We start from the raw sequence: 22,328 nt of genomic DNA, 5'->3' as shown, positions 1-22,328 counted from the left end.
ATCATAGATATTATAATGCAACAAGGGAAAAAGTGTTTTCAGTCAATTTAAATTTTTTCTCAACTGCAAACCAACATTTCTATCTGACACTTATTAATGAAAGGCTAAAAAGGAGGTTTACTGTTATTTGAAGACTGATTTTGCAGCATGAAGTGGTCGTTAACACACCTCTCCTGCCTGAGCCTCAGACAGATCCAAGATGGAGAGATGACTCTCCAGGTCGATGCGGGAGAAGAAGTTGCTCCACTGCTTCTCAAAGATTCCCAGGTCCTTAAATCCAACATGCAAGGTGTTAATCTCACTGCATAAAATTAAACTGATATTTTTCTCTTCTTCACATCCTTAAGGTGACATTTGATACGGAAAAAAACAAACAAAAAAAAAGTCTTAGTTTGACTAAAACAATGATTGCTGAACAGGTTTTGATATTTTCTGTAGCTGGGTTGTGATTTATATTTTTCTTAGGTAGAGTTAAAGAATGCCTTGTTTAGAAGCTGCATCGTTTTACCTCAGTTAAGAGATTATCCAGGGACACTGGGTCGAGTCTGGTGTAAACCTGCCATAGCTTCTCACTCATATCCACAATCTATAATTACATGAAACAACATGGAATAAGCTACAAAACATCACATTTTCTGGGGGGGTTTTCTTTGGAAACTATAAGGATCCTGACTTTGATATGAGCGCACCTTGTATTTGATGGTAAAAAAGCTCCCACCACCTATCCCTTCAAGGGCAAACGCTTGAATCAGGGGCCACTTCTCCACCATAAACACATCAAACTTCTGGATGTGCCCTAAAATAAAAATAAAAATCATCAACAGTTAATGTAGAGTTGTTTGTACTTCTTTTGTAATCAGATGGAAACAAACTCCTGACCCATTACGTCATCAAAACAAAACGCATCACACTGTCTTCTCGCGTTATATGTGTATGCAGTTCAGGACACTTTCCCAGACTTCAGTTCAGTTCAGAAACACTTTATTGATCCCAAAGGGAAATTAAATTAAATGAAAATTACTTTTATCTTTGTCCTTAACCCGAGGTATGTTATGCCCAGTAGCAAGTTGAAAAAAATATTTTTTTCTGCTCAACAACTTGAAACAATAGTGCACTTGTATAATGTTAAGAATTGAGTATATTTCAGTAATGTTGAAAAAAAAAACCGAGAAGGCTACTGTAGGGCTGTTGTAAACGAATATTTTAGTAATCGAGTAATCTATCGATTATTCTTACGATTAATCGAGTAATCGGATAAAAAAAATTCTAAAATGAAATACTGGTAAATCTGGCATAATACCGGTGTTACTATCAGATATCAATATCAGTCCAATTTTTCATATTTGAGCATCCCTAACAGTTGCTTTTTTGTAGTTTAGAAAACTAACCTGTAACAATAATAGCTCACTTTCTAAGTTAACCAGAAGAAAAGTTATAGAAAAATCTGAAATTATATTGAATTTAATAACAAAGAGGCAGGCTCACAAATATGCTTATAAAAAATGTCTACAATCCAGCTTTTAGTTTATGTATTCATCTTCAGTGAGTTTAATAGATTAATTAAACTCACCTTGCCACCTAACCTGTCACGCTTTGGGTTTGAAAATACGGGAAATGCCGCCTGGAGTGGGAGGAGAGGGCGAATGAACGAACATGGGGTGGAGGGGAGGAAATAGACCAGCGGACTGACGAACCGTTAGACCGGGGAACGAACACGGGGGAAGCAATACGGGATATTTACGACACCTTCACTGGTCACACTCAGAAACTCATCTACCAGCCATGTACGATGCGCTCCGCCACCCGTTTCTTCAGACCGGGATATGAAATTTATTGTGCGGTTCGTCGGTAAAGCTACATTTACACGGTAAGCATCAGCTACTCAGCCGCCCGCCCTGTTCAGGCTATCCGCTCACCTCAGCGCTCTTCCCGCCGTTCGCTTTCAACCAGCAGCCCCGGAGGAGAAATGCTGCCGTACTCCAGGCATTCCCCAGTCATTTTAAGGATGCTTATTGGTTCCCCAAAAACGATAAAAAGTCGGGCATTATCATCAATCAATAAAATCCCCACGGGCCAATCTTGAAGATTGGACTTTATGCCGCTGAGACTTAGCTTTTGTCAACAACTCAGAGGCGGAAGTGAGAGCTCCTCGCAACGCAAATGAAGTCCCGGCCGGAACACGGTGCGCTAACTAATAAAACATAAATTAACGAAGCTTCGAGGCAGGTAAATTTTCCTCGAGGAATTTTAGTAATCGAGGTACTCGAATCATTCGAGGAATCGTTTCAGCCCTAGGCTACTGTACTGCTCCCTAATCTGTTGTCATTTGATACAAATATATTGATGCATTAAAATATCTTTATTCTCATTTCTGACAACTTGGTTCAAAATCATTTCAAAAGAAAGTTGGAAAAAGTAAGCAGTGATATTTTATTTTGCTTTATCAGATTTTTCAAAGAATGGCTGAAAACTTAATTGTGGTAGAACATAATCGTGACATCTATATATATATATATATATATATACATATATATATATATATATATGTATATATATATACATACACACATATCATCGTTGTGACATAAAATAGTCCATAACATGATAAGTAATACATTTTCCTCACCTTTGATATGATGCATTACATAAAGCACATACAAATTTGGCACTTTGGGCTGCGATCATGTTATCTCTTTGAGCATGTGTGTCATTGATGAACGCGGGGATTAAGATGTGAAGCTGCGTACCCTGGGAACTGTAGGCAACTCCGATACGCCGGCAGTCCTGCACCATCGTGACAAAGCTGGAGATTTTGAATTCCTCCGCTGCTTCTTCGTCTTCATACTGTCAGGGGAGGTGGGAGAGTTACAGCACATTAATATAGAGGACACAGAATGGATTAGATAACAGCTTTTTTGGAGTAAAACTCCCACTGACTAATGTTCATGTCCTTATCAGGGTCTGACTGTGAGGAAACTTTGTTCTGCCTCCTCTAAGGTTTGATATTATTCAGCACCCAGTTCAGCCATTGGTCACTGAAAGATGAAACTCTACACGTTTATGCTTTTCTGATCTAAGTTTTGGCACTAGTTTAGAGCACATTGGTCAAAAAAGAAAGAAAAATATGATAGATATGGAAAGAGTCTAACAGTTCAGAGTAAGCAGCTGACTGCCTGATGGACCCAGACTGCTACTGTATGCTGTGTCAATTTGTCGTAATTTTGGGAATTATGTGAGTTGAGTGTTTTGCGGGTCTTTAGAGGAAAATACATTTTTATTGTGTCTTTATTACTTCTGATTTCAATATTACTTTTAAATTGTCCATTTGTTCCCATGCATGCTGAGGTAAACAAATAGAATAGGATGTTCCAGATGTGAACATTTACAGCTTAAAAACTCTGTTTTATGACGACATATACGACACAATCGGGCTGATTGTGAACATTTTTCTTTGTCGTTTATTATGATAAGAGTGAAGCAATAGTAAACAAATTTACTGGCTAACATAACCGTTAGTGAGGGCAATTAAGAGCACAGGATGATAGCATTGCTCTTTTTAGTTCATGCAAACTTTCCGGTCTATTCCTGTTTGAACAGTTTTAATATGTGACTTTTTTTTAAATAAATATTTATGCTAATTTCTTTGGATTTGAGCCTTGCGGAGTTTTTTTTGTTTTGTTTATCCTTTAATTCTTTTTAAAATTCCTGTCAGTCTGTCTTGCGTGCCAGAGGCCATTTTCCATTCTACTGGGAAATAAATATTTATCCAATTCTGTTAAAACCAGAATAAAAACTGAAAGGAGATGGGGTTGCTGCTTCAGCAACAAAGAACGGCTCTCTGACATGCTTATCTTTCTATAAATTCATCCAGAATTTTTGATATGAGCTCATTTTATTTGTTAGAGTTCATTTATACCTACTTCTGCAAACTATTATTCATATTAATAAACCCTTGAAGAATTATGAGGAAGTCTTAAAGGTTAGGGTTAGGTTCTTTAAGGTTCATCTGTGCCCACATTAAGGATGCAGGAAGTAGAAAACTTTCACAAATGCCAGATCTCTCAAGGAACAAAACAGTTGTTACCTCAGCCTCTGTCATGCAGTAGAGCTGCAGGTTCCTCCAGTGTGACACATAAGGCAACAGGTAACTGTAGTTCAGTGGGTTGCAGTAGAGATGGACGCACTCTTCCTTTATCAGTAGAATCACGTCTGACGAGTCAAGACAACAGATGAGCCAAAGGCAGATTCAAATCAAGAACAGGCGAAACAAGACTGGGGGGGAGTAAAAAAAAAACTCACCGTCCAGCATTTCCTCAGGAACGTCATCAAAGGCATGCTCCAGGTTTGGCTGATTCCGTTCATACAGCCCATAGAAAAGGTATTTTGCCAGCTCTGAGCATCCCTCGTTATATCTACTGTCTATTCCTGTTTTTGTCAAAAACATGTTACAATTTGTTAGTGTTTTTTTTTCTTGCAAAATCAGATATAGAGCCAATATAACCTTAGACCAGAATGTAAACAAAGTATATATGTTTACATACCGAGAGAGCACAAAATGCTATCAGGGGTGACGGAGTCTCCTTTGCAGAGCAGGGCTTGAACTTGACGCAGGCGAGAGCAACTGTAAAAAAAGAATACAATAGCTATTAATTATGCAGAAATTGCCAAGAACCACGAACACCCTCTTTGTGCTGGTTTTCAGTCAGAAGCTTCTGCAGGTACAATGCGATACAGATGGCTACAGAAGATCCTTGCTACCTGTAGCCATCACCATGTACTACAAATTAATAAAGTTATTCTGAACTGAAGATGGTTCTACAAAGCATTGTCACTGGGAAGCTGGATACAAATGCACTCCGCATTTTCCAGATTTGTATTTGTAAATAAAAAAAAACAAAACTATATATATATATATATATATATATATATATATATATATATATATATATATATATATATAGTTTTGTTTTTTTTTATAATTCCCCTTCCAATTCAGAAATATTATCTATATTGTATTGGTCTATCACATAAAATCTTAATAAAATACATTTAAAAAAGTTTAAGTCTATGACAATTTTTTTACAAGACGCTGTTCTCAGTGTCGTTTTGGATTAGTACTTATTTACAATTCTACATTTACTTAAAATAGATTTTTATCACTATATAAATAAGTAAATATTCTTATGTTACTGTTAGGTGCCTTTACTTGTAAGTTTAAAGCATCATTGGGTGTAGAGAATGCTAGCCAAGCATTTTATACGCACATAAACGTTTACAGTAATTAACATCAATGCTAATCGAGTTCCAACGGACAGCGGTTGGAGCTAATGTTAGCCTGGCTAGCTTGACAGCTGTAGCGAGGCTTTTTTTTTTCCCGTCAACACAACTCGATATAAACTGTACCTGACAGCGGGGTTAACTCCGGACAATTTCCCGTTTACTCTGCGTATACCGGCCATAGCTGTGCCTTGTCACAGAGCACAAAAATCAAGCGAACACTGTTAGGTTTGAACGTTTTCAGGCCGACTTAATACATATTTCTCTCCATCACCCTGGAGAAAGTCCACACAAGATGGCATAGCAACGGAGCGAACCATTCGAAGCAGGGGGGTGTAGACGGGGGAAACGGGTTTGTTATTTCTTGGCGTTTCGTGTTCAAAAAAACTAATTATTATTATTAATATTCACACTTTGATAATTACTTTACAAATGGTTCCAAATTAACCCTAAATTTTAATTCTAAAAAAGCATTGTTGATTAACTTAGAAATAAATTTCCCCGTTTTTATTTCGTGGTATGTTCCTTTAAGAGGCCCTTTTGCCAGCTGCAGGCATCAGCTGCGGATGATGGTGCAATCCCACAGTAATGTGCAACAATTGCTGATATCATTCGTTGGCAAAGAAACAAAAGTTCTCGTGTTAAGCAGACATAGCAGATTATGTCTGCTATTAGATTTAGCCTATGTTTTCTAATGGCTTGTAGGAATTTAAAAGGAAAAATTTCTGCCTTTGCTCGATTTTCTTCTTTCACGTCTAGTGCAGAAAATCTCAATAAAATCCCTCAAATGTTATCAATTTAAGTTTATTTGTATAGCATATTTTAGAGAAGAGGCAGTTCAAAGTGCTTTACATAATAAAGACATCATACAGCCATCAATTATGAAACAAGTAAACACTACATTTTGTCAAATGCCATCATCAAAATATTCAAATAAGTGCACATCAAATATTACTTATTACTAATCAGAGGCAACTCTAAGAAGGTGGGGTTTTAGCTTTGATTTAAATGAACTCAGTGTTTCAGCTGTTTTGCAGTTTTCTGGAAGTTTGTTCCATATTTGTGGCACATAGATGCAGAATGCTGCTTTTCCACTTTTGGTTCCGTTTCTGGGGATGCAGAGCAGAACCAGAACCAGAACCAGAACCAGAAGACCTGAGAGGTCTGGAAAGTTGATACAACAACAGCAGATCTTTAATTGTATTGTGGTGCTAAACCGCTCAGTGATTCTATTTTCTGAGCCAGTGTAAGGATTTTGGGACTCCGGTGATGTGCTGTATCTTCCTGATTTTAGTGAGAATGCGAGCAGCAGCATTCTGGATCAACTGCAGATTGATGTTATAGGCAGACCAGTGTGGCCACTGTTGCAGAAATCATTATGCCTAAAGATAAACACATGGATGAGTTTCTCTAGATCTTGCTAGGATATAACTCTTCCAATCCTGGAAAGAAGACTGACTTTATAACCGTCTTTATGTGTCTTTTTACAAGTCAAAAGGTTTGAGGAGTATGAATACCTTTGCAAGGCAATGTAACAAGTAGAAAGATTTATCCTGGGCTAAAATGGAAGCTCTTTTGTGTTCACAGGCACGAGGAAGAACACGCATGCTTGGTATGCACTTCCTGACAAGCAGGTGGAATCAGGAAGACTGCTTGTAACAGAGCCAGTGTATCTAGTTTCAGCACTCAGGTAGGCTCATCTGCAAAAGACATGTCTCAAGGTGAGTTGATATCCTCTGATTTCTAATTTCAAAACATGTAATTTAGCAATAACTTTTTAAAAATGTGGTTACTTGGTGTCACTTCCACTGACTGACAAGTGGCTATGCTTTGCTTGACAGACGGGTTAACCAACACAAAGCATGCTTTGGCAGTCATTGCCATGGGGGAGGAATGGGAGTCCTTGAAATCTTTGCTCCAGAACAACTCCGGAGATAAATGTTTCCAGTCTACCTTGAGCTCTCCGGGATCCAAACAAGTCTGTGACTTGGCAATGGATTCGCTTTCGATCAGCTTGCACTACAAGGACTTCAAAGAAGACATGCCAGATGAGGCCATTGGTCAGATCATTGATGACTGCTTCAAGTCTTGCTCAGGTGGAATCAGCGCATTCCTACTGTTGATCCAAGGCGGCTATTACACAAAGAAAGAGAGAAGGATGGTCGAGATCCTGCAGTCGCACTTCGGAGTGGAGGCTTTGAGATTCCTGGTCATTCTCTCTGTGGAAGATGGGAAAGTCACCGACACGCTGGATGACACCCTGCTGGACTTGATAAACATGTGCGACGGCAGATACTGTCGCATCACGTCGTCCACAGCAAACGGCGGTCTGCATGCATTGGTCGAGATGGTGAACAACGTGCGCAGCGAAAACAGCGAAGCCGGTTACACGGAAGCCATGCTGGAGAAATCAAAGAGACGGTGTGTGGAGGACTCGGCCATGAACATGCTAAAGCAGAAGGCGCAAGAGGCGGAGGAGAAAGAACAGGTTTTCATGGAGAAGGTGAGAAAAGAGGAGGAGAGAAGAGCCAAGGAATTGAAGGACCTGAAGGGAAGACATGCAGAGGAAAGAAGGAAGGAGGCAGAGGAAAAAAAACAGCATGAAACGGACATAGAGAATATTCAGGAGGCAATGATGAGCCACAGATCCATGCTGCAGCTGCAGGCAAAAGCACCTGATGGTAAGAGTCATCCCTCAGGTTCCTTGACGTTTCTAAGAACAAAAAAATTGTATAAATATGACGAGACATAGCTAAAATAAACTCATATTATTTAATTTCCAAAATAATTGGAAAGTTGTGATATTAACTTTTGGTGCTACTTTTAATTTTTGTTACGACACTTTTGTCCAGGTTGACTTAAAAAGTGAGCTATTATTGTTACAGGTTAATTTTCTAAGCTACAGAAGAGAAATTATGAGGGATGGAGTAGTTTGAAAATTTGAGCCGATATCGATATCCGATATTTATACTGCTGTTCTGGCAGTATTTACCGATCATATCTATTTCCCTACACTTTTGACGCTGTGAAAAAGCTTCCAACTGCTTCTTGTTGTTTTCTTCTTCATGGTTTGCACCTGTGGGATGCGAAAAAAGTATTTACACTACCATTTTGCGAAACACACCAATTTCAATATGGCCTGCATGTTACATAGAGTGACCGAATATGGTCACTCTATGTGAGATAGTTCGACAGGCAAGAGATGCCAAAGAGCAAAACCAGAGAAAAGTATGTTATTTTATATCGGCTATGAGTCAATACAACAAAAGGTGAAATCATGCAGTGAGAAACTTTCTGTCTTGGGAAACTCCCTGTTGGATTTTGGATCCTCAAGCTGCAAAAGCACAAATAGCCGCTTAGGGTTGTAGAAGTCTCAGGTGGGACAGGAAGCAGTGCCTCCTGTCTTGTTTTCAAATGACTTTGGCTCCTCTTTCCCTCCTGCCTAATGACCTCTCCTCTAGGAGGCATCAGGCTTAGGGAGCCCTCCCTAAAAGTTTCAACATTCCCTTTCAGCTTTTTTTATCCTAACAACTTTCATAAGATGTTTTCCAGACAGAGACTGGATCCTGAATTGATGTTTGTGTTGTCATTACGGTGTTGTTACGGAACTAGTTCACCAAGGGGTAATTTAAAAAAAGGTTGGCAAATCTTGCATTGCACAGCTCAGCAACTAGAGGGTGTCAACACTGAATTTCTTTTCAGGCTTCTGTGTGAGGCTACAGTTAGAAAGCTAAAGACAGTAAAAAAAAAGAAAAAATAAAAGACAAAAAAAGGCTGTCACTGGGATCTAAAAGGGGTTACTTGCAGGGTCTCTTAGCCAAATTGAAAAATATGATCTACTCTTAAATGACAGGGTGTGTTAGTGTCAGTAATTATCAAGAAGCTGTAAAATAAACAGGGAACCCAATGTGATTTCTAGTCAAAGTACTTCCTTGTTCCAAGGAGGCTCAGGAGGCGGGTAGAGTTTTTGGAGCAGTGCCATCCCTGACTTCAGTGCCATAGAATGTATCATCTATGGAAATACAAATGTAGATTTCATACCAATGCATTTCTGTTACAGTTTGTTCAAATAAGTGAAAAATCTAGGAAAGTCCACAGTAACACCTTTGAATGTAGGCTTAATTAGCATGTTGCATGTAGCTAATATGTAGCTAATATGTAGCCTGCAGTAGCTAACTCTCGGTATCTTTGCTTAGAATAAATCCAGATTTGTTGGACCTGGAGGTTGAAGCTAATAGATAACAGTTAAATAAAACCATCTAAAAAAAACAACTCCAATCTCTAAAATGTCAGCAATTTTTGTAAATATTATGTTATAAACATTTAGACTGTCCTTAATTTGCTTTGGACTATTTAGAGAAAAGTCAAGAATTATTTACATTCTGAAGTAACAGTACACCAACAAAGGTTTTCCTGTGTAAAATGTGTGCAGTAAAAGCATTCCTTGTCAGGGTAACTCTCTGATAAAAATGTAAAGCAGTGTAAAATCACAGCTGTTCACGTTCATTTGTTTCATTTTTACAATGCTTGACATTTTCGTTAGGGTTCTTAATCTAACCAGAGATATTTTACAAGTGCTGATGTAGGCCTTCAAAGAGTTCATAGAGTGGGTTGATTGATCTTTCTAAGGGTGTTTTCACAGTCTGATATATTCAGTTCAATTGGGGATGAGCCATTTCTCCCGCTGGCGCTAGACACCAGCGTTTTTATTTTGGTTGTATTTACCCACAATGCCCTGTGCTACAGTCCACTTCCTGCTTCTGGAGCGATCTCTGGTCCACTTGCATTTATTTGCATTGGAACTGCGCTACACTCAACTTAAACCAAACCAGAACCTATAGGTTTGTAGGCGGATCAGAGTTTGACTGCAAGTTCACACCTCCCTCAACGAACCCGACCTTCTAGGTAAAGGAACTAGAGTTGGATTAAAGTGAACTAATCAGGTCTGGTGTGAATGCACCCTAAGTTGTCCTTAGGTAAGAGTGTGTGCATGTGTGTTGCAGGGCAACACAGAGAACAACACACAGAACTGCAATTGCAACACACAGAATCTCTAGCGGTCACCTGATGACCGCTAGAGATAGGTACTAGCCCCTTCGTGACCTTGCAAGAATAAGTGGATGTCTCTTAGTGTTTTTGTGATGCTTAATAATTGTCTCTTACTTTTCACTGCAATTGTTGTTTCAATGGGATTTTCTTCCCTTTTATCTCTATTCTCTCATCAGCTTCTTAGCATTTCTTTTGACAATAACATTTTTCTGTTTTATCTTTGAGGTGATAAGACAAAGAAGATATCTGTCGTTCTGTTGGGCCTCACCGGCAGTGGGAAGTCCTCTGCTCACCAGCTGATCTTAAACAGAGGAGCCAATCTATACTCACTCATTAGCTCCAGTCACGACCAGACCCAGCCAACCATATCCTGCGAGAAAAAGGAGATCTTCACAGGTGGGAAGCGGCTTGTTCTAGTGGACACCCCTGAACTCTGGGATGAAGACGGGGTTGAGAACACGGAGCTGGTGAAAGACTGCCTGGCACTGGCCTTACCTGGACCCCACGTCTTCCTGCTGGTGCTCCAGGTGGGCCGCTTCACCCAGGGAGAGAGCGAAATGCTCGGACGCGTCCAGAGGATCTTTGGACGGGAGGTGGCAGAGCACATCATCGTCTTGTTCGTTCATTTCGACAGCAACCAGCCCAAGCCTCTGAGGATCAACGACTACGTGACCAGGGCCCATCCGATCCTGCAGGATCTTGTTCGGAAGTGTGGGAGCCGATTTTACGAGCTGAACGTCACAAGGTCTCAGAGTGCTTTGAGTTACTCCCAGGTAAGGGAGCTGCTCTCAGGGATCGACAAGCTGGTGGCGTCACACGGGGACCGAGCGTACACGGTGAAGAGGTTTTCCTTACAAGAGCTCCAGGAAAGAAACAATGTGACTGCAGAGAGAAAAGAAGGAACGTATTTATTAAGAGATAGTTAATTTCCCCCATGTATCGAAGTGGGAAAAAAAAACTATGCATTAGAAATAAGTTCCATATGTAAAAATATGTAAAGTTACAAAAAAAAAAATGGCGCATCTACCAATAGAAATATATACTGCTCAAAAAAATAAAGGGAACATTTCACTTTAATTTTGTGTGTGGCTCCAAATCCAGGCCTCCATTGGTTAATAAATTTGATTTCCACTGATGATTTTTGTGTGATTTTGTTGTCAGCACATTCAACTTTGTACAGAACAAAGTATTCAATGAGAATATTTCATTCATTCAGATCTAGGATGTGTTATTTGAGTGTTCCCTTTATTTTTTGAGCAGTGTATATTTGTTCAAAGCTGTGCATAGATAAAGCTTTACGTCTGACCTTATAAGAAACCCAATAGCATTGGTAAATGCAAAGGGAAGATAATGTGAGATCAATTAAATTGCATGAATTCTTTAAAGAAACAATATTAGGTAAAATCAACTTTACAATGTTATTCCCTCATCAAAAACATACCTGGTGTGTTGCTTTGGTTCTTTCATGAATGACTTCAGAAATTCTTTAATATCCATGGCAACCAATCAACTGTGCAAAACCCTTGGTTGGATCTAGCACCACATTTCAGAAAGAGCAGGACTATAAAGTCAAATTTCATAATATTTGACAAATACATAATTTTTTATAATAACTGAAGGTAACAGTTACTTGATTGTGCTATAAAATGGTGCTATGTGGCTGGAAAATACATGCCCATTAATTGAGTTTATTTGTACAACACATTTCAGCAACAAGGCACTTCAAAGTGCTTTACATCATAATATCATCCCTTTAACTTTCTAGCTGCTACCGGTTTCCAACAGTTTTACAAAAGTTGGATAAGCAACAGAAATGTATCTTTAAATGAAGAAATGTCACCAAAATCAACTTTAAATTGTTTTTTTTCTTTTCCTTTTAAATATCAGCTACCTGTAATGAGAGAAGAAATGTGGAAACATGTAATGGTGGTGGTTTGCTTGGTTTGTCTAAGTAACAAAACTCACATTATTGGTGTGCATGTCTACTGAGCCAGGAAGGGAGTGAATGATAAAGTACATCTGCTCCTCATTTACGTCTGCTTTGCTTGGAAGGTTTTTTTTTCTTCTTTCTCTCAAGACTCTGAGATTGTGTTGTTGATATCTGGGTTGTTAAGAAATATAATTCTTGCATAAGAGGGATTCCTCATAAACATCTGCAGAAAAAGAAGAGTTATCTGGTATGACTTTTTATTGCTTTTTTAATCTTTTTTTCTTAATCCATTGTACAGCAAGCAATAAAAACGTATCATTCTGAATGTAAATCACTTGTCTTGTTTTGCTGTTTTCCTCCAGAACTGCAAACTCACATTACTCTTTTTCTGTGGCTTAGGGAATGTTTCATGTTGATCGATTCATTTTATGTGTTCCTTCTCTTCACGGGGTTTAACACACAGTACTTTGCAATAAAAAAAAATAAATAAATAAAAATCATATTCGTTGAGGTTTTTAATATTTTGCACTGTAAAGGAAAGACTTTAGAATTTTTTTTTGGTTTTTTTGGTGTCTATCAACTTTGACTAGGACATGCCAGTCTTAAGTCTTTCTGTCTCTGACAGGTTTTCTTTTACTTTGTTCTACCGCTTTAAACCAAAGAAGTGACTCATCCTAAAAAAAAGATGGATATCCGTCCTCAAAGGATCATGTTGCCAGCAGAGCAATTTGAACTTTATTTAAAATTTCACCTCTTTTCATCTGTACGCGAAAGAAAATTGAATGGACATGCATACGTTTGCAACAAACATGAAACAGTGACAAAACTTTATTCTTTGTTTTTAAAAAAAGTGAGATACACAGGTGAAATTCATGAGATTACACATGTTTGCAGTATGTTCACAGTGCTAGAGTCAGAATTCATAACCTCGTGGCCCAAACACTGTTTCTTTGTGTGAAGTTTCCCTTTAACTTGCTTCCTGTGGAGCTGCAGCCGGCTGAGTGCCCATGGTGCTGTCTATCCACTCGGTGAAGTGGGAGATGATGGTGTAAACCCCGGGCTTTTTAATTTGGCCGCACTTTTTCCCTCCATTGGAGGTGATGCCAACAGCGATGCCGTTGTAAAGCAGAGGACCGCCAGAGTCGCCCTAAAGAAATGGAAATGAGCAGGTAAGAGTCGCTAAATGTATATACTTTTTTTTAATTTTGGGAGATTATGGGGTTGTTAAAATGATGTAAATGAAGAAATCTTAAATGTTTTTGTTTTGATTTAAGGGGTGGGGGTAAAAGCTACAACTCACATCACAGCTGTCTTCCATTGCATGAGAGTGAACACAGTCCTCTCGGCAGACTTTGTGGGCACATATCATGTTGTTGGTGAACTTTCTGCCAAAGTAGTCGGTGCGCCTGCATTTAGCCCGGTTGATCACTTCGATGACCACCTCTTTGAGTTTGTCTGGCCTTGACCCCAGGTTGTCCAGCGACCCCCAGCCAGCCGTCTCCACCACGGCGCCCGTGTCGGGGTTTGTGCCTCCCGCTCGCAGCAGTTCAATGGCCCTGATGGCATTGGAGGCATTGAACGGTCGGTCCAACTGCGAAAATATCGTAAAACATTTAGATGTTTTTATCTGACATGGTGAGATTAAATTATGTTTTCAAATTGCGTTTTTTCTTTTAATGTTAAATTTATTTACATTTTGGACAAGTGTTGCACAAAAAATTAAGTACGTCAGCCAGAAATAAAATATATTTTTTTAAAAACGCATTTGTAATGGTTGTTTAAAATTATTTTAAATAGGTGTGTTGTAATATTACAACACAGAGATTCACATGGTTACTAGCTGTTCAGAGTACAACTAGAATGGGAGGATTTATTGAATCGCTGTATTTATATGCCAAAGCATAAATTTATAATGGCATATTGGGGCCATTTTAGGCAGAAATAAAAGGAGGAAATTATTTCCAAAAAACTCAGAAATCTTGAGTTTCAACTCAAAGATTTTCTGAAAAAAAAAAAACTTGGAAATTTCAGTTTCAAAAGTTGAAAATTTGCCAGAAAAAAAAATATTTTGAGATTAATCTCAGAAATGTTCTAAACATTTTTTTTTTTTTTTTTTAGAAAATTTATGATTTCCAAAGTTGAAAAATTGTCCACTTAGGGAAATCTAAAATGTTCAACTTTTGAAGCTCAGTTTTTTTATAGAAAATTTATGAGATTAATCTGCCAAAAAAACTCAGAAATTTACTCTTTTTTTTGCCATCTACAATGGCCCTAACACATCATCACATGTATTGAACTCATGGAAGTGCATCAAAAATTCTGTTGGTTGATGTTATTATTGACCAAAAAAATTAATGGGATATCTTAGTTTTAATGCAGGGGTGGGCAACTCCAGGCCTCCAGGGCCGGTCTCCTGCAACTTTTAGATGTGTCTCTACTTCAACACACCTGAGTCAAATAATGAAGTCATTAGCAGGACTCTGGAGAACTTGACTGCACTGAGGAGGTGATTCAGCTGTTGGATCCAGGTGTGTTGGGCCAAGTTGCAGGACACCGGCCCTCGAGGGCCAGGATTGCCCACCCCTGTTTTAATACTTTTAATAATATAAAAAAATTAAATGTTTCTGTATTTGACCTGATGAATGTAAAAAAAATATATCGATTCCTATATATCAAACAAAACTGATGCTAAATTTTAGGTTTACCTTGATTAAAGCAATGTCATTATCATAATTTTCTATGCTGAAGTCGGGATGGTTGTGTAGCTCCATGATGTCAAAGGTTTGCTTTGTATCTTCAGCATCACTCAGAGAATGGACACCCAGCACCACTTTCCTTCCATTTGCACTGTACAAGGACAAAGATATTGAAAAAGAAAATGAACAAATATTCAAATTAATTGTAATTGCTAAAAATTGCAGAGGTTGCAGAGCAAATTCCTTCACAAGAAGAAAACAAAAACACAAATGACAATAAACATTTACAAAGAAATGCTCGTCTTCCCTGCCTGTCTGGTGGTTAGAAGAAAGTTCCCTCACCCGTTCGGCATACAGTGTACTGCAGTCATCACCCACTGATCTGCAACCACAAATCCCCCACATTCATGCTTCAGCGTGTTGCCCTCTGGTACCTGGATGGAGGCCATGTAGGGTCGAGAGTGTGGCACTGCCTCTCTGCCACCGATTATACCCTCACCTGATGGGATTTACAAGCATATTTCATAGCTTTTAAAATTATTCAAAATACAACAATAAATCAAATGTAAATCTGTAAAAAGTCTTAAAACTCACCATGGGAAATGAGGGCAATTAGAAAAAGAGCAACCCCAACAGCTGGTTGTTTCTCCATGGTCCTGTTGTAACTAACCCCCAAAACCAAAAATGACTCTTTTAAAGCCTTCCTCCCGAAAGAAAGGAAACATAAATTAGGAGGATGTTGTGCAAGAGAGAAGTGGAGGGGGGTGCTGAATTCCTTCTCTTCTCTTCTTTTTTTTCTTTTTTTGGAACAGCAGGAAAACATGCAATGCTGAAGAAATGTTCTGTTTCTTCTCAGTGAGGAAAAACATCAAAGTTGTGCAAGATACAAACATTGCAAAAATCCCATCAGTGGAACATGAAGAACTGTGGACACAATATCTTAAAGTTACATAATGTTTTGGAGTCAATTTATTAAGCTGTGCATAAAATAAAAAGAAGATTTTGTCCTGGATTTCTTCCAGTAAATACAGCAGAATACAAACAAGGAGCAAGACTACGTTTTTTTTTTTTTTTTTTTTTTTTTTTTGCAAAACTTTGGGTTTCATGCTCTTTAAATATCTACACAAACTCCTGTGTCTCTAACTCTAATTGTTGCAGTCAAGTCTGTCTCTCCAAGTCTGAAACATTGACAATATTACTATTCATCGTGTAATAGTGTAATAGAAAGCTACAATTTGCACTGTGGAAACTCTAAAATGCCGTTAGCATCAAGAGCTACCTGTAGCTTAGCTTGAAACTCTGAGACCACTCATACTACAGTTCAAACAATAAACGAACTGAACAAATCTTAAAATTCAAAAGGGACATAATACAAAAATTACCCGCAAGAAAAATGCCAAAACCCACAGACTGTTGCATTTAATAACAACATAAAAATATAGATTTGATTGACTGTCATTGTAATTAGTAGTACAGCTGTTCTTAGGGCATTTATAAACAAACAGTCAAAACAGATAAAACTGGTGTGATATGGGAGGGGAAAAAGTCTCTGTGGTGGGCAGGATGACGGCAATAAGGCGATGGTGATTCAACGCTGCATTATGGTCAAAAAGGTAGATGTTTGGTTAAACCAGTTAACTAACGTTGAAAGGATGCCATTGAATCAATGTTGTTTAGCACAAATTCTGGTCTACAAGTTCAAAACATGCAAAAGCTTGTAGATATGCTATTTATGAAACACTTTGCAGTTGTTCCAATATACCGGTTACTTATTGACATGACCAAAATTGGGACTAGGAGAGTTAATGTGGTTAAACATAATGACTTGCATGAACATGAAAGAACACTATGAGCTGGAAGATCTGTGTATGCATAAAGTGTAAAGACAAGTTTATGGCTCTGCTTTGTTTTTAAATTAAATGACGTCATGCTGCTGACTAACGCAGTGCCTTCATTTACTCGTCTCTGATTTAGATTGCTCGGCTGGGTTTAGTAGGAGGCAGCAATTCAGCCAACATAAGAATGTTGGCAACTTCTATGACTAACGCTCTGTCCAGTCACTTCAACTGGGCTGGGGAAAAAATAAAGTCTTCAGAAAGCAAGAAGCCATTCAAGGACACAACGCTGCAACACTGCATGTAAGGTGAGCTTCTTCCCCTGGAAACCTCTAAATAGGTTAAATTTAGAGGTTTCTTCGTGTGCCATAGAGTAGAGAATTCTAATCCAACTCTTATAATGTATTGCAATCCTCTGTGCTACAAACACTCAAATTTGTCCATGCATTGTCAGTGGGAATGGACTGACATTCCCACTGACAATGAATGTTTGTGAGACACACATCAAAAGCTGGATATTGGAGAGGATAACACTCTATCGGATATACATTCTATCTTTCTCACTCTTCCGTTTCTTTCAGCTGCTGCTCAGGAGTTTGAACCGAAGCTAACTGACCAAGCCTACAGTGAAACTGTAAAGAAATGACTTTGCTATACACCAGAAAGGGAGGCATCTGAAGGCAACCAAAGTGACGCCAACTAGAGTGAAATTAAATAAAATGTAATATCAACGCTATGTTATTTTTAAGCTTGTGTACACACATTTTTGGAAATATGTCAATGTAAGATAATTTTGAGCAATATAATTCCTATTGTCTGCCAACAAAATTATGTTTTTAACACCAGTGAAGAAACTTTTAATGGTATGTTATGATGTAGACCTATCAGCAGCAGCTCATTGGGGAAAAACTAAATTTTTCTAATGGGCTTCACATAGCAAATTGCTTTAGAAAATATGAATATTTTAAATGTACTTGAATCAACATTGATTCATTGTCAAATAAACTAAAATGTGCATGTAGATTCAAATGTAGAAGATGGTTGAACAAACATTTCTACAGTATTTTAAAATCGATTCTCTTACTAAAAGAGGAAAAAGAGATGAGTGTTAAAAGTACAACACATTTTATTGTTATTCTCCATTCGATTCATTTGTAAAGTTTGGATTTCTACAAACACTTATTTGAACAAAATAGAGATTCTGATATTATCAAAATGGCTGTGAATACTGTTTGAGATGTGCACTTAAGTGGAAATAAATCTGATTCAGAGGACTGAAAGCAGATTGTTTTCCATGAAATTTGGAGACATCTATTTCTCAACAGCTCTGGTGGGATTATTTTAATCTGGATTGTAATTAGGGTGTTGTAGTGCCTTGATTTTTTTTTTCTTCCTATTAACTGATCCCATTTAGATTTACTTCTTTGTTTGGGATTTTTGTCCTGTCACTGGTCCACTTTGGTCAAAGTGTCAGCTGAATTTATTTTGACCCAAGGATATTCTTGTATACAGCGGATTTCATGGTCAACTCAGTAACAGTGATGTGTTCCAAGTATATATCTTATACAATAAAACGCTATTTACATGCACCTGCACACTTGACAATAACTCAACCTGACCCATAGAAGAGACAGTGAATAAAACATGACTGGATAAGAAACCACCAGTTATGCAACTGCAACAAAATTCCCAAAATGTTTTAAGACTAAAATAAAATTTTTAACGAGACAAATACAGAAACCAACAAGTGATGACGGTTGCCTTTCATAGCAACGGATACATTCGTCACAGCCAATTGCAGGTGTGAAGTTTAAATATTTGTAGAATCTGTATGGATTCTCATGTGTGCATTTAAATTTGATTTCACACTAAATCTGTGTCCACAAAGTTCACAAGAGAAAGGTTTCTGTCCTGTGTGGATTCTCATATGTTTGGTTAAATTTGACTTCAGGCTACATCTATGTCCACAGATATAACAATGGAAAGGTTTCTGTCCTGTGTGGATTGTCATGTGTGCGTTTAAATGGGATTTCTGGACAAATCTTTGTCCACAGAGATCACAACAGAACGGTTTCTGTCCTGTGTGGATTCTCATGTGTGTGTTTAAACTAGATTTTATGGTGAATCGTTGTCCACAGATTTCACAACAGAAAAGTTTCTGTCCTGTGTGAAATTTCATGTGTTTGGTTAAACTAGATTTTTCAGTAAATTTATGTCCACAGAGATCACAACAGAAAGGCTTCTCTCCTGTGTGGATTCTCATGTCTGTGTTTACATGTGATTTTCGGCCAAATCTTTGTCCACAAACATCACAACAGAAAGGCTTCTCTCCTGTGTGAATTCTCATGTATCTGTTTAAACAAGATTTTTTCAACAAATCCATTACCACAGATGTCACAGAGGAAAGGTTTCTCTCCAGTGTGGTTTCTCAAGTGTGTGTTTAAATGTGACTTCTGTTTGGATCTGTGTCCACAAAGTTCACAACAGAAAAGTTTCTGTCCTGTGTGGATTCTCACATGTGCGTTTAAATATGATTTGCAACTGAATCTGACTCTGCAAAGGTCACAACGAAGATCTTTCTGTCCCGTGTTGATCTTCTTATGTCTGGTTAAAGCTTGTTTTCTGGTGAATGTTTTACCACAGTCTTCACAGTTAAGCTTTCCTTCTGTCTGGACTTTCCTTTGTGAGTCAACATTGTTCCTCTCAGTCAAACATTTCTTATTCTCCAGAGAGGTTGACCCCATTTCTGAATTTGTGTGTTTCTGGAGAGACAATGAATAATGAACAAATTCTTCAACATCAGAGGAGCTAAAAGTCTTGGTAAAGTTTTTATTTGACTCAGGAGCTCTGCTCTCCTTCCATTCATTTCCCATGTTTTTAGTTTTCAATCCAGAGTCTGACAAGTGTGTCAGCTCAGAAGCAGGGTGCTTTGCTTCATCATAATCTTCATCCTTCTCAGTGTCTTCAGGCTCTAAAGAGTTGGAACCATCCCCATGATCTTCTATCATGATTGATTCTCTGCTATTGTTCTCTTCTGGAAGCTCTCTGTGTTTAATTTGGTCTTGATGAAGCTGTAAGAGCAAAGGGGAATGTTTATCATCCTCACTCTTTATGGCAGTAGCAGTGACTGAAAACTTGAAGGCGTGAATCTCCTCGTTCCCACAGAGCTGCTCTCCTCCCAGACTGATGAAGACTCCCTCCTGTTCCTCCTTTATCTTTATATAGAGGAGCTTTGGGTCGTGCAGGTCAGCACAAGCTGTGGGGTCTTCAGGAGCTTCTTCTTTAACCATCACCATCTGCTTATCACATGCACAAAATATTATGCATATTAGAAAGTATTTACACTGCAGCCTGGACTGAGTGACTTTATTGACTCAGTAAGGTTTTTCTCAGTTTAACCATTTCTTATAGCCTTCAAGAAATGGCTATTGATGTGATGTGCTGATCAGTCCAAGAGGAGGTATTTGTTTGAGCAAGCTGTGTTCTAACAACCTTGCTTGTACAAGCTGTTCAGCCAAGGATATCCGCTTTCCTATTCACGTTAGCATTTTTGAAATTGTTTTCAATCTTGAGGATGTCTTGGAGAATCAGGTGGACAGCTTAAAAAAGGTATGCGAGTTGAGAAAAGCCAGGTGTGTGGTGTCTAGGACAGCAGCTAGACCAGGTCTGATGTGGTCTAAAATGGTCCAGAAAGTGGTAGAGTCACAGCTTCAGTCATGGCAGGATGGGTGGATGAGTTCTTGATTTGGAGGTTTCTGTTTAAAACATAAAACGTTGTCAATCTTACAGAAAGAAAACATAATACCATTTGTACAAAGTTTGAAATGCAACGATGAAATATAGGTGTGCAAATGCACATGTACACTTTTTTTCTTGTTACACCTGAACTTGAACAAAAAAACACATCTAAATCACATTCAGAATTGCTGCTATACTTCAGTACATTCGATTACTGGTCATCTGACCATATTTACTCTGGCACAATATTAACAAATAATATTTTTTCTTAAATTTACACAAATAATGTGACTATTTTTATAAGATGTGTTAATCCCAATCTCTAAATTAATTCTTCTGAAGAGTAGAAAACGCCGAATTCAATCCTTGGTAATGCTGTTCCTATATGTAACGCTGTTTACTGGTATCCTATCCGGCGTCGCTTACTTCCAGTCTATTGTTCGGACGTGCGTGACCAAGAAGATAATACCCAAAGTACTGATTACTTTGCTCTTTCGGTGGTGTCCACATTACACAAAAGAGCCCAGAGCTGTACAACTTTATATGCGGCTAAGACAAATTAGACTGTGGCTTGTGAAATTTAAAATAACTCCAGATGGGCTGCCAATAAGAAACTGGGCATAGACATGCGCATAAAGTGTTAGGCAACGTTAGCTACTGCTAACTACTATCAACGAGTTGGCTTGTTATGGGTCCTAAACCATTAAATGCACATGCACAACTTGCATAAAAAGTGTGGTAATCGTCCCTTTATTATAGCTCACCTGCAGTTTTCTGTAGTAGGAGGGAAACCGCAGACAGGTAGGATGCGTGCTGAACTAATATGCCCGGATAGCAACCGTTATGGTACAGGAATTGTTCCGGGTGTCTATGGTGGAAAGGAAACAAGCACAAAACAGTTGCCGCTGTAAAACAGCAGCGCTAAGCCTTTTCCATGTTTCCATATTGCATTATTGTGTGTAAAAGTTCGAGGAAAAAGATAAATTAAAAGCAATTTGGAATAAGACTGTAGTATAAAATGTGGTAAAAGTGAATTGCTGTGAATACTTTCCAGACGCACTGCATAGAGAATAAATAAACTGTATCAGCAGAGAGTTGTTTCAGGAGACAGGCGACATTTGGTTCAGCATTCTGTTTAGAGTGTGAGATTAGAACGGTACAACTAAATAAGGAGTGTAGAGGCAGTAATTTTTGATACTGATTATGCCATTTAAAATAAAAATGGAGTGGAGTCTCGGAGGGCTTACATTTTACCGGAAAGGTTCAACACTCATGAGTCAAAGCAGTGGCACCCATCCAGTTCATTATAGCACCAGAACCGTGAAGCTTGATCACTTGCAGGTGCGCAGCAGTAGAACACCAGCAGAGGTCCGACCTCAAGCAGCTGCAGCACCTGGCTCCCGTGCGCCCTCTGGTGGAAATTACAAGGAAGAGCGTAGGAGAAAAATGAGCACACGTCACAATTCTTCCAGAACCTGGTAACAGGTAGAGAAACAAAACTAATAATAATAGTCATAAAAAATAAAACAAAACAAAGGAATTAAAAATGAATGAATGATGAGTTGACATGCTTATTGGTGGAAAACTCTGTTTTCCAGTGACTTCTCTCATTTCACAGTGACAGAGGAAACACTAGTGATGACACACGGCAAATATCCCAATCTGATGTAGAATTCCAATTGTAGATTGTTTTACTGACTTCTGATCTTTTAAATGGAAAATATGTGGCCAAATCTAATGTAATTTTACTACTATGATCATTTTATTATTTCATAAAAGTCACAAATAGTTTTGTGTTCTAAT

The 22,328-nt window shown here is 38.3% G+C and overlaps 4 protein-coding genes across 4 annotated transcripts in view; 1 reads left to right on the top strand and 3 right to left on the bottom strand.

Annotated features, from left to right (window-relative positions):
* Nucleotides 1-5,556, bottom strand: part of dnaaf9 (dynein axonemal assembly factor 9) — a 30,287-nt gene extending 24,731 nt beyond the window's left edge. The window contains exons 1-8 of the mRNA XM_088002358.1: nucleotides 5,404-5,556; nucleotides 4,542-4,621; nucleotides 4,300-4,425; nucleotides 4,085-4,209; nucleotides 2,748-2,844; nucleotides 690-796; nucleotides 509-586; nucleotides 169-270 (exon numbers count right to left, since the gene is read on the bottom strand). Of these exons, the coding sequence (XP_087858484.1) occupies nucleotides 169-270; nucleotides 509-586; nucleotides 690-796; nucleotides 2,748-2,844; nucleotides 4,085-4,209; nucleotides 4,300-4,425; nucleotides 4,542-4,621; nucleotides 5,404-5,459 (771 nt within the window). The 5' untranslated portion in view covers nucleotides 5,460-5,556. The remainder of the gene's footprint in view (nucleotides 1-168; nucleotides 271-508; nucleotides 587-689; nucleotides 797-2,747; nucleotides 2,845-4,084; nucleotides 4,210-4,299; nucleotides 4,426-4,541; nucleotides 4,622-5,403) is intronic.
* A 1,336-nt stretch (nucleotides 5,557-6,892) lies between these two features.
* LOC148152754 (GTPase IMAP family member 8-like) lies at nucleotides 6,893-12,587 on the top strand. Its single transcript, XM_088002869.1, has 3 exons — nucleotides 6,893-6,998; nucleotides 7,119-7,958; nucleotides 10,552-12,587. Exons 1-3 carry the CDS (start codon nucleotides 6,989-6,991, stop codon nucleotides 11,250-11,252), a joined length of 1,551 nt encoding a protein of 516 aa, XP_087858995.1. The 5' UTR covers nucleotides 6,893-6,988; the 3' UTR covers nucleotides 11,253-12,587.
* A 376-nt stretch (nucleotides 12,588-12,963) lies between these two features.
* Nucleotides 12,964-15,699, bottom strand: cfd (complement factor D (adipsin)). Its single transcript, XM_088002872.1, has 5 exons — nucleotides 15,547-15,699; nucleotides 15,295-15,451; nucleotides 14,962-15,103; nucleotides 13,557-13,847; nucleotides 12,964-13,403 (listed from the first exon to the last, which is right to left on the bottom strand). The coding sequence occupies exons 1-5, from the start codon at nucleotides 15,602-15,604 to the stop codon at nucleotides 13,224-13,226; spliced, it is 828 nt and encodes a 275-aa protein (XP_087858998.1). The 5' UTR covers nucleotides 15,605-15,699; the 3' UTR covers nucleotides 12,964-13,223.
* Nucleotides 15,700-18,960: 3,261 nt separating this feature from the next.
* LOC148152752 (uncharacterized) lies at nucleotides 18,961-21,407 on the bottom strand. The gene is made up of 2 exons (XM_088002873.1): nucleotides 21,290-21,407; nucleotides 18,961-20,542 (listed from the first exon to the last, which is right to left on the bottom strand). Exon 2 carries the CDS (start codon nucleotides 20,081-20,083, stop codon nucleotides 19,097-19,099), a length of 987 nt encoding a protein of 328 aa, XP_087858999.1. The 5' UTR covers nucleotides 20,084-20,542; nucleotides 21,290-21,407; the 3' UTR covers nucleotides 18,961-19,096.
* Nucleotides 21,408-22,328: the final 921 nt, after the last annotated feature.

This window comes from Poecilia mexicana, unplaced genomic scaffold (genome assembly GCF_051168715.1).
Source record: "Poecilia mexicana isolate PSO_F unplaced genomic scaffold, ASM5116871v1 scaffold_22, whole genome shotgun sequence".
Lineage (NCBI taxonomy): Eukaryota > Metazoa > Chordata > Actinopteri > Cyprinodontiformes > Poeciliidae > Poecilia > Poecilia mexicana.
The sequence above is the reverse complement of the archived record's forward strand: the minus strand, read 5'-3'. Positions and strand labels throughout refer to the sequence as shown.